The sequence below is a fragment of the Acipenser ruthenus genome, chromosome 47 (assembly GCF_902713425.1).
Source record: "Acipenser ruthenus chromosome 47, fAciRut3.2 maternal haplotype, whole genome shotgun sequence".
Lineage (NCBI taxonomy): Eukaryota > Metazoa > Chordata > Actinopteri > Acipenseriformes > Acipenseridae > Acipenser > Acipenser ruthenus.
In genome coordinates this window covers 7,594,890-7,606,522 of record NC_081235.1, presented here as the reverse complement: position 1 = coordinate 7,606,522, position 11,633 = coordinate 7,594,890, and the positions used below count along the sequence as shown (strand labels likewise).

Sequence of the window (11,633 nt, the reverse complement as noted above, 5' to 3'; positions counted from 1 at the left end):
AAAATGTTCCTAAAACATGCTGTACAGCTTATTATTGAAACAGCGCGACATAATTTGTATTGAGTTTCCTCTAAAATTAATGAAGAATAGAAAAGAAAAAAAAAAAAAACACAGTCGGTGAAAAGCGACCTCCATCAGCTAGATAGCAAAACGTCATTAAAAAAGCAGCGTTTCTTTAAAAAGGACCCGCATTAACGCCAGAAACCGAGCGAAATACACTGCAAAAATACACAGCTGTAGACGTTAAAATTACCAAGGGGGTGTGTATAGTACCTCCGGGCGGTCGGTATTTTTGTTGTAACCGTGTTCTAAGTTTTTAAACGATCTTTGTTGTGACAGGCAGTTGTAAAGACAGCTCTTTGATGCAATCATTCAGGTCCCGAGCTGCTGTCCTGTAAGGTAAGGAACTCCCTGGATGGAAATATTTCATTTATTTATTATTATTATTAAAACAGCAGTCTCCCCATGTTGATTTTTACACCACGAAACGTCACTGTGTATTAATGATATGTATATTTTTTTAAATGACAGCCGTTCTCCATCTGTGTAACAAAGTACAATGCGATATTATTATCTCAATGGTTAAAAGTTTCTGTGTAAGGTAAACGCATCTCATTTGTTACCACACGCTGATACAACCTGCTTTTGTTCTTACTGCATGTCAGTTTCTCGTCTTTATTTTGAAAATACTCGCTCATGATTGTACCTCAGCGTACCGGTATTTGACAGGTATCGCGGGTCGAAACAGACCCCAGATTGTGTGCTGTCGTGTCGGTACTACGCGTCCCATTATTCCCAGTCGCATCAGAACAGAATTAGAATAATCGAGGAATCGAAAGCTGATAATTACTCGTTTGTGTATTTCTTATTCCTTGCCTCCATTGCTGTTATTTAGTAGTCAGTGTTGTTATTAGAAGCAAAACAACGATAAGGGATGGTGAAAAGGGTACCTAAAATATTGAGGTAGAAAAATGGATTTTAAAATCATGGTTACTGCACGTGTAAGTCAGTGCCAGCTGCTTGTAGGAGTGCTTTATAACTAGTTATTATAAAAGGATGGGTTGGTAAGTGATTGGGGGACTGTGTCTAAAAAAGAAAATACAGTGTGTGTGTGATTTATTTATATAAAGGCCTATATATATATATATCTCTTTCATTTTTTATAGCGCCCTTCACACCAAGGTGTCTCAGGGTGCTGCACGATATGAAGAGACAAAATCAGGAACATACTAATAACAAGAATAGTAAAACAAAACAAACAAGTAGGAGGCCTGCTGGTCCAGAGGTTAGAGAAAGGGTACTTGTGACCAGGAGGTTCCCAGTTTAATCCCAGCTGGCAACGTAAACTAACTAGACTGCATGCCTTCGGATAAACTTCTTTTCTCTGTGTGTTGAAGGCTGGGTCGCTGATGAGGGTACAGCAGCAAATAGAAATCAAATGATTCCAATTTTATAGGATCGCATATATATATATTTTTTTATATATATATATAATGAGCCGCTGCAGCGTTAGGTCCAGCCTGTGACAGTTGTGCCACATGGCTTGATTCTCTGCCCTTGCTCCCAGCAGCAGAGCGCCCTCTGGAGGAATGCCGAAGAAGTTCCAGGGCGAGAACACCAAGTCCTCTGTGGCGCGGGCGCGCAAGGCAGAGGTGAAGGCAGCGGCAGACACCCGCAAGAAACAGGAGCAAGAGGATGCCTTCTGGAAGGACGACGACAAGCATGTCCTGAAGAAGGAGCAGAGAAAGGTAAGGATGCTGTAGACTGGGGGACAGCGTCCGTGATGCGAAGTAGTCCAAGAATAGGGACTGTCTTGGGGCGTGTGAAAGCAGGCCAAACGTTTGCTACCCACAAAGCTGAGAGTGCTGTGCACATTTCTTCTGCTCCACGTGACACACAAGTTTTACCGAGCACAGGTGTGGAGACGGTCTGCCAGTCTGCCTGCATTTGTTGATGGTATAAATCTCACGTTATCCTCTTCCAATTCCTGCACCGGTCTTCAGATTTGGGGATGCGACTTGAATTCGCTTCAATTTGAATAAACATGGCATTTACTGACAGCGTCCTGTTTTAATACTAACGAGCGACACTGACCACAGGATGGCAGTAGTAGACCCGTGTGACAGCTCCTGTGTTATCTTCTCTGCATTTGTATCTTCAGCCCCATGCTGTGCACAGTTCTGCAGCACGCTGCCAGATTGTGTAGCACAGTGCCAACAAACTGGGGTGCATGCACTGCAAATCGCTGGCTTTCAAACCTAGTCCTCCAGTACCATTGCTTATAGGCACTTGCAGGCAGCCTCCACGATCTTACTTGGTTTGAATACTGCATTTGGTTACAGAATCACCCCCACCCTCAAACATAAATGTATGAAATATTCTTTTTCTCACAAAGTGAATGGGCACACACCCACACCTGTCAAATTAAAATCCTGACTCGTGAATTATGTTGTTCATTAATCGTCAATGTTGATTTCAAACAGCAGACACCCCTTCAAGCAAATTAAGAACTGCAAGGTCTCCGTATCGGTGGTAAACAAGCCCCCACCCCCAGACAAGCATACACTCACACAGGAAGATGTCAGTACAGAGGCACTCCGAAGGGTCCCCTGCTGTGGCAGTGTGCAGCCGTGCCAAGGCACTTCGTGTTAATGTTGATATGACCAGGCAGCTTCCTCTCATCTTCAAGCTGCGGGCAGCGTGCCAGGGAAACTCCCTTTGCTGCCAGACTGCGTGACCCGAGGGCACCCCTGTGTCGTGACAGACATGCTGGGCAGAGCCTCTCAACACTGCCACAGACAGCTGCTCCTGCAGGGGCGGTTCAGCCTCTTCATTGCTGTTTGTTTGAACTCTCTACATCTTTGTCATTTCCCAGTAGCAGTGTGTTCCCCTTCACCTCTTTAATACTTTAAAACCACCGTTGCTGATTGATTTATTTTATTTTGTATTTGCTCCTTTTACCTTTTAGAATTGTCCGATTTCCAATACCCCTCCACTTGCATCAGGTTTAAAATACTGTTCACTAGTTCCATTAAATCCACAATAACTAATTCAAAACTTATCTTCCAATAAGATATTCCAATTATTTTTCAAACAGTCGAGGTCCGTGGTTTAGATTAACAGTTTTAGTGGTCTGATCTCGCAGAATAGGTACCACAAAGGATCTAACAAGGATAATGTTAAATCATCCCAAACACAAATAAAAGTTAATGTCTCGTTTTGTAGTTTTCCTTTCTTTACTCTTCGCGAGGTCTCACAGCACAGTAAGTTGGGATTGTCTTTTGTGCTCGTGCCTCTTTCACCTCTTCTGACTCTTAAACACTTGTTCCTCGGGTTTCCTCTCTCGCCACTCTGCTGTCTCCCTGAATTATTGAGGCTGTATAGCAGCGGGGTGTATCGCTGCAGTGTAGCCGGCTTTGCCAGACGCGTTGCTTAGGTTACTGTGTTAAAATGTTAAATCACACCCGTGTCCCGGGGCTCCCGTTACACTCCTCGCTGACACCCGACCCCGTGCAGCTCATCAATACACAATGCAGATTCCACTGCGAGCCTGACGCCAGCCGTCCAGATAATTGGATAGCAGAAGATGAGGGGTAGAGAGCAAAGGTTTGGATTCATCTTATCAGTTAATGCATTTTCCAACGGCAGCGCCTGCTGCACTGATTTGAGGAGTTTCTGTGGAAGAGACCCAGAGGAGGGCTTGAATTGTTGGGAATGGGGTATTGAGGCCACTGGTAGTGCTGATCTAACCTGTTTTGGCAAACTCTAATGCAGGGTCTAGCTCATCATGGAAGGGCATTCAAGTGTGAATTCCCCCTGACATTAACCCCATTAGCCTGGTAACACAGAAGTGTTCCTTTGTGTGAACTCTGGCCGCTTGTTGGACTGGTCCCATTATAAATTACTTTTTTTTGGCACGCTGCAGGATGACAAAGAGAAGAAGCGTCTGGAGGCCCTGGAGCGCAAGAAAGAAAACCAGAGGCTGCTGGAGGAGGAGTCCGTCCGGCTGAAGGGACGCCAGGGCAGTGCGGTCACCAGCACTACAGGGAGAAAGGTCACCCAGGCACAGATTGAAGAGACGCTACATAAGGAGCAAGAGAAGACCAGCCTGCCAGAGAAAGGTATGGAGAGGGCAGTACAGAAGGAGGAAGTCTCTGCAAGCTTTAGGTACCCCAGGGGTTGTTTAGTCTCAGTTTGAGACTCAGATCAGAAGGATCTGAAGGGGAGATCCTTGAAGGAACCCCACCAGTGAGAAGCGCAGGGACAAAGGGATTAGGGGTCTTGGATGGGCACGAAGTGATAGGTAGGATAACCAGAGCTCGGGAAGGAGTTTGGATAGCCCTGGATAACACACAAGTGGTTTCTCTCCAGGTGGGAAGGCAAACAGTTACCTGGATGGGCCCTTGGAGGAGAATGTGAACCGCATCATCCCAGAGGAGGGTTCTGTGGAGGCCAGGACTATAGAGGATGCCATCGCAGTACTCAGGTAAGTAACCCACATGGAGATGAGCAGAAAAGACCCTAAGCAGTATTATACAATACTGCATTGCAGATGCTGGCCAGTTTTGGAAACAGAGTCTGTAAAGGTGCCCGATTGTGCTTAATAGTGTGGCAGCTTAGTGGACTCCACTCAGGTCAACCAAGACTTCACAGCTGAGAGGCTTGCGAATCCACATACTTTTCAGGCATCTGTCCCCCATTCGAGCTGGAGTTGGGATAATTTCCTAAATGAACCCTTCTCTTTCTCCCCTGAGATGGAATATGGCAAAAACTGCAAGTAACTCTCTCTCTCTCTCTCTCTCTCTCTCTCTCTCTCTCTCCCTCTCTCCCCAGCACGGCGGAAGAGCTTGACCGACACCCCGAGCGGAGGATGAAAGCCGCCTTCGCTGCCTTTGAGGAGGTCAACATGCCTCGAATCAAGCAGGAGAACCCCAACATGCGCCTGTCTCAGCTCAAGCAGCTGCTGAAGAAAGAGTGGATGAAGTCTCCAGAGAACCCCATGAACCAGCGACACGCTGAATTCAACGCTCCCAAGTAGAGAGGGTTACACTTCTCTCCCTCTCTCGCAGCACCTCCCTCTTTGCCCCAACTGATCTCCCATTGACTTCCCAATCCTAACCCGGGCCTCGGCTCAAACATCTGCTGATAAGAGTTGGACAAATCTCCGAGCACCCCAAAGAACCATGGAGGGTGCACTTCCTTCTCTTCCTTCCTGCCCTACTGAGCTCTGACACCCTGCGGCGTCGCCTCTCACGCCCTCCTCAGAACCAATCCAGCTTGTACCCCTTTACAATCGTCTATTTCCAATACCTCCAGGGAGGCCTTCTGCATCAAGAATCTTCATCATTTCTGAGGCACCGCTTCTCTGCAATGGACCCTTTTAAAAACCAACGCAGCCTAATGTCTGCTTGTCGGTAATCTGTAGAAATCTACTTGGTGCGGAATGTAGATGCAGGAGGCTCTGCTGGTTTAAAAGGTTTCGTGGTGGATCTCAGAAGGACTTCCGACAACTTTTTGCTAATGTTTTTTGTTAGGGGGGGTAATTTATTAAAACGGTGGCTGCGTCCATCTTAACGGAGAGCCGAGCTTATGCCCTATAACTAATTGTTAACAACAAGGACTACAATTTGTTGAATTAGTAGTGAGTTATGAAATATGTTTCAAAGCCCATTTGATGTACTGTACTGCCATGGAGGTAGGCAATCCCAAAACAACCACGAAATTAACCACGCCTTCAACACTGAGGTCTGAATCAAGTTTATTTAATCGAGGCCAGAGTTGGGTTGGGAAGGTCCTACTTTTTCAGAGATTTGCAATTTTCTTTTAAACTAAGATGAGCATTTTTTTTTTTTTTTTTTTTTTTTTTTGTAATTATTATTTTTGTGTTCACTTTTGCTTATAATACTTTTGGCTCGAGTAACCCAGAGGATTGTGGGCAATGGAAATGGAACTTGAAATAAAGGTTTTGAGGTTTTTTTTTACCTCTTCAAAGGTCTCTGAAGTTTCTTTTATTTTTTTTGGTGAGTGCCAGCTGGTGTAGTTCATTCTCCATTCTTATCCAATCTTTGGCTTTTTTGAGAACCTGTACCAATTAGAACAGCAGAATGTATTTAGCTGTCCCTAACAGCCTCCAGAGACAGCCACCTTACCATATCTGTGTCAGCGTAGAGCCCCAGGGTGAGCTAAATATAACTGGGTAGAGTGGAGAGGAGAGAGACGCAAAGCTGATTTTTGTGCTGGAACAAGTGAAGTGCAGCGGAACGCTAGGAACCTATCCCAGAGTTCCTGCAGCTGGCATTGTTTCGGAGAGATGAGCGAATGTTTTTACAGGGAGGCTGGCAGGGGTATTAATAGCTCAAAAAAGGAGAGCTTTCTCTCAATGGAGGGGGGGTGTCATTAGTATGGTACAGGAGTGTTTACCCTTCAAATGTTTTGTTCGTTTTTTTTTTTTTCTAAGTGTCTTCAAGGTGTGTGGTACATCAATCTGTCGCGCTTGGGTGGTGTGTGCTGCTGATTCATGGTTCTGATTGTGTTTTATTTTTCCATTTCTGTCTGTGGCTGCCTGCATATTGTTAGGAGATGCTAGCATTATTTAGAGGTAGCGGCTGAGGGTCAAAACCAGTATCCAGTGTTTTTTTTTTGCAGGCATATTCCTCAGATACCCAAGACAGTTCATTACATACTCCATCACCCACTTAATGTAGCTTTGCCAACCATGCGGAAAGTTTGTACACGGTGCAGAAACGTACAACGATTATGAAATCTAATTACAACTACTCATCAGCTAAAGTCAGGGTATTCACCCATTGGATGCTGCTGTAAGGAACAGCTGGAAAGTGAAGCCGTGATCGAACCCTGATACATGACCGAGGAAAATGATTTAGAATTTGTCAGTAACTTCGAGCCTCTCCAACCACCTGCCTTTTTATTCTGCAACGTCCTTAAGAGACGGTCCAGAAACGCAAGCGTTTGCAGCCATGAAGAATTCCATTTGCTTCTGATTTTGATTGTTTTACAGGCTTTATTTCCCAGACTATTAGTGGTTCGCGCTGGAGTTAGGAAAGGTCCCTAAAGCAGCATGGTCAATGAGCAGATCCACCTTGAGAGACAGAAGAGGGAGAAAGGCTGCTTATTAACCTCGGTAAATTCTAGGGACGAAGGCGATGGGGTGGAAATAATTGGCTGACACCCTGACCCCCCCCCCCCCCCCTCTCTCTCTCTCTCTCCTCCTCCTCACCTGTCGCGGCACACACCGTTCCACTTGCGGTTGTTAATCACGCTTAATAAACCAGAGCCAAGTTCTACTTCCACTTAATGAACCCGTTCTTCTTGCTCACTTTGGGGGACTCCGTAAAGACAGAGCCATGCCTCAGGCAAGGACGTAACCTTTGTGTTTGTATGCGTGCCTTTGAAACATAACTTTACGTTGCATGATAAGTTCAGAAGAGTTGTTGCTGGGCGCGTGTGTGCAGGTAGTATAGCAAACACACCATTCAGGGACAAGGGGTTTAGTTTCTTGAGCTGTACCAGAGCTTGTAGGTCCTCTTTAATAACCTTCGACACGCCACTCATGCTTTCAAAGCGGGCGCGACGTTTTAAATGGAAGTTTGTCGTGCTTTATCTTTGCAGGACATTTAGTGCTTCGAAGCTTTACCATGGATTCGATGTGCTTCACTACAGTTCGGTATGTTTTTACCATGGTAAATAACTTCAGGGGAGTGAAGGTTTAGAAAGGGGCGAGGTGGAAGGTAAGGGAAAAGGTTTGTGTTCCTTACAAATCCGTCCCCCACACGCTTCTTTTCAAAGTCAATGTGCAATTAAATTAATTAGTGGGAAAGATCATCCTGCTCTAGTCTTCTCCAATTAAAATCCTCATAATTCCTGCTACGTAAAATAACTGGCTAACGATGTGGAGCCTATACTGTAATCATGTCTCTGGTAATGGAGTTGCCATCAGGGACGGGGAGCTGAACACCCCTGGCTGCTGGGGAATGGCTAACCTTGTCAGTACTGAATATTTCCACTTTAATACTTTTTAATACAATTGTTTTCTTATAAGCCCATATTGGGGGAAAAAAAATAGGGTTTGTTGGGGTTTCCTGTCGATACATTTGAATTCCGTTTTGCTTCCTGTGGTCTCAGATTGAATATGGAATTTAAAATACACAGTTAGGAATGAATAAATAAAACACATTTTAAAAATGAGACATCCGGTATGGGTCTGGTTTCGAGACACCACTGAGTCAGAGACGTCTTCGCGTGTGACCTCTCCGTCAGTCTGTGGAAGGACAAGCGCACTGCAATCAAACTAAGAAAAGCAATCTTCTCAGATATGATCTGAACGGGTTCTATCAGGAGAAAGGTCTGTCTTATCACGGCGCCCATCAGGCTCTCGCTCTCTCTCTCTCTTTCCCATTCATCTCTGATTGTGACCGTCGCTGTCTCTGCATGTGAGGAGACAGACAGAGGTCAATAGCTGTAAAATTACAGCCCTGATATCTTCAGCGCCTCCTGCCCCTAAAACACCCAGAGCTTAAAGGATTCTGAAAAATATAGCGTTACCCGTCCCCACGTGTTGCTACAACTGTTTAAATAGCGTAGCTGTGATTGTTCTTTTAATTGTTAACATCCAGACAACCTTTTACACTTAGAACTTTAAAGTTTGTTTCAAAGCTTTTTTTTTTTCAAAATGTCTGCTCTAGTGGGAAATATGCATCGTGAAATATATCTGAGAGCACATTGTGTACAGTGATCCGTGATCACATTTTTAAAATAGACTTAAGTCCTGCACCTCTGTCATCCGTGCCCTGATAAAAACAGAAACTCATCCCGGGCATTCATAAGAAGAGACAAAAGCTAAGACAGGCTGCAATCCCACTGCACCCTTACTGACCTTAAAAAGCCCCCAAGTGTTAAAAACTCTTCTGCAACACAGAGCAAACAGAACAGCCAAGCGGCTCTGCATCGGCTGGAAACAGCTGCCTGTCGGAGCCCGAACGCCAGCAGAGGCAAGCTGCTGCCTTGTAGACCTAGTCCACTAGCCCGTAGGCTCCTTCTGGTACGGGGAGGTTCTCAGACTGATTCTGAAAGTAAAAGAGAAGATGACACAGAGAGGGATACAGGCAGAGAGAAAAACAAGCAAAGCAGTAACAAAGTGAGTGAGACAGGGCCCGAGTCACAGACAGGCGTTATTAATGCGTTTCTATATCAATCCTGACAGTGTATTTAATCAGTACCAGCGAGGGGAAACCCTCTTGAGACAAATTCACTGCTGCCAGTCTCTCTCTCTCTCGCTCTCTCGCCCTCTATCCTTCTCTCCCATTCTCCGCTTCACTCTCTCTCTCTCTCACACACACACATGTTACCGTACCCTCATTGTGTCTTGCACATCACTGTCTCTTCCTGTCTTTCTCCCTCCTCATTCTCCTAGCCCCTGCCACCTCTGTCAGAGCAAAGGGACAACCTTTGTTCGAACCCTGCTTCAGGTTTTTTTTTTGTTACTCAATCGGCAGGATCATCAAAACCGACAGAACGACCTAGAGGGAGGTGTGACATCACCTTGCTGTCTGCAAACCAAGAAACAAAAAGAATTCCCTTCATTAGGCAGGTAATGCAAGACTCTGTTACAGTTCAGTGGTAAGACATGATGAAATATGTTCATCTTTAACTGGTACGCTCGTTGTCATGTTAGTCTAAGTTTATAACCGCTGTATGAAAACTATATTGTAGGTGGCTCAAGATCTTTCAGCCAATCAGATTGCACGTTTCGATGTTGGATGTCCTATAATACATCAAGCACTGTATAAGCACAGCAATCTCAGTCAGTCTGCTACTGTGAGGTGCTGCAAAGGGACCATGTGTCCTTGGCATTCCTGATCACTGGATCTCTGACAACTGAAGCCGTGCAGACGGGTGATCCTCCCACACAGATGGCCTTCAATACAGGGTTGATTGTTCAAGCACAGGCAACGTTTCAAGCCACGTTTCCGCCTCGGTTTAACCACCAGTCTGCCCGCCCTCCTGCTGTGATTGAATAGGCAAATCTGAAGCTAATCGCCATCGTTACTCTTGTTTAGGGAAAGGGGAGGCGCAGGTGAGGATGTGCCAGGGGATAAATGGGGGCTTGCATCTGCAGGGCAAGACTTTGAACAAAAACACGCTAGATTAACATCAGGCTGGAAATAGGCAGGGAACAAAGAGAGAAGCGAGGGAAGAGTGTCAGACTGCGTGCGTCCTCTGCTTGCTAAATGAACCCGGCTGATAAGATTCGTGGAGTTTATCCCTGATGAAATCCTTTAGAAATGTTTACCTGCAACAGAGTTAAGTCTTAAATCATCATCTACAATAAGATTGAACCTGATATGCCTTGGTATAAAGATCAATGTTCTGCATTGTTTGTTCAAAGTCAGTACCACTGAAATTAAACTTTGTACGATTAGCGCCCTTGCCGCTGTTTTATCAAGTGACATTTTGATGTTGATATTGATGAGTCTTGGTGATGCAAAACGTTTGGCCATAGCTGTAGATTTTGCATCATCTCTGTAATCCAGCACCCTGTCTAATCTGGCACAATCAGACGGGCCCTACAAGCCATTGACAAGTATGGGAACCTGAAGTTTTGACAGAAACATTGACGGTCTGGCCTTATTGCTTCTGATGATGTGTTATCAATGAAGAAGAGGACAGGATATGAGACAGCGATTCAGAAAGGAACGCTTTCATGAGCAGCAGGCAGGGGAAAGGTTCAAATCTATTTAGTGTGGTCAGCTTTCAGATTCAACATTGTTTATCGTCCTTAAACAAATCTACAAAGGCACTACAGCTGCCTGCAGTCTGAAAATCTCATTTTTTTTTGTACCAGATAAATCCAGCTCTTGATTTTTGTCATGCAGTGTTTTGTATATTAAAAAAAAGATAACAGATGGAATCAGGGCCATAATATCCTGCAGGGCAGAGAGAGAGAGAGAGAGAGAGAGAGAGAGAGAGAGAGAGAGAGAGAGAGAGAGAGAGAGAGAGAGAGAGAGATCGTGTCCTCTCTGAGTGTGCAGTAACATTCTAATGACAATCTGTACCTGAGAGAGAGAGATTGAGATTACATTTTCTTACCTTAGATTTACCAACATACCAATGGCATGAATAATACCCCTGGTAATCTGTTGCAGTACCATTGTATGGTACTAATGTGCACTTATCATGCGTTGAGCCCACAATTACCAAGCACTTGGATATACCATTGGCGATCATACAGTGATTAGTTGCTTCTCACTGACGATTGCCAAGAAACTCATTAAGAACTTGCAGAAAGGATGCTAGGTGTTGTAGACGCTGTATGAAGTAATATGTCCAGGTGTATGGTATCAGAAATGTGCATGAATCAATACTACAAAACAGCATTGTTCAGATTTATTAATTCCCATCGCTGTTTTATAAAGACGTACTAATGAGGCCAACTCTGTATGCAGCAGTATTAAGGGGACAGTCCTTCTGAGAGAATTCCAAAAAATAGGCAATTAGCAGAAATTAATGCATTGCTGTCAATAGTGCGGGACCTGACTTTTCAGGACAGTTGGATGTAGGAACAGTTTTGGTAGACAGCTGTTCAAGCACTGATACAAACCGCTGACTGCCTGAAC

At 44.9% G+C, this 11,633-nt stretch overlaps 1 protein-coding gene across 3 annotated transcripts; it reads left to right on the top strand.

Moving 5' to 3' along the window:
• Window positions 1-5,995, top strand: LOC117966260 (coiled-coil domain-containing protein 124-like). Of its 3 annotated transcripts, none has more exons than XM_059013860.1 (5): window positions 1-399; window positions 1,568-1,748; window positions 3,926-4,121; window positions 4,372-4,486; window positions 4,834-5,995. In XM_059013860.1, the coding sequence occupies exons 2-5, from the start codon at window positions 1,590-1,592 to the stop codon at window positions 5,036-5,038; spliced, it is 675 nt and encodes a 224-aa protein (XP_058869843.1). In that variant the 5' UTR covers window positions 1-399; window positions 1,568-1,589; the 3' UTR covers window positions 5,039-5,995. The 3 variants fall into 3 exon arrangements, with proteins under 3 accessions (XP_058869843.1, XP_058869842.1, XP_034767905.2); XM_059013859.1 differs by having other exon boundaries at window positions 2-399; window positions 1,571-1,748; XM_034912014.2 differs by lacking the exon at window positions 1-399 and adding an exon at window positions 462-601 and having other exon boundaries at window positions 1,571-1,748.
• Window positions 5,996-11,633: the final 5,638 nt, after the last annotated feature.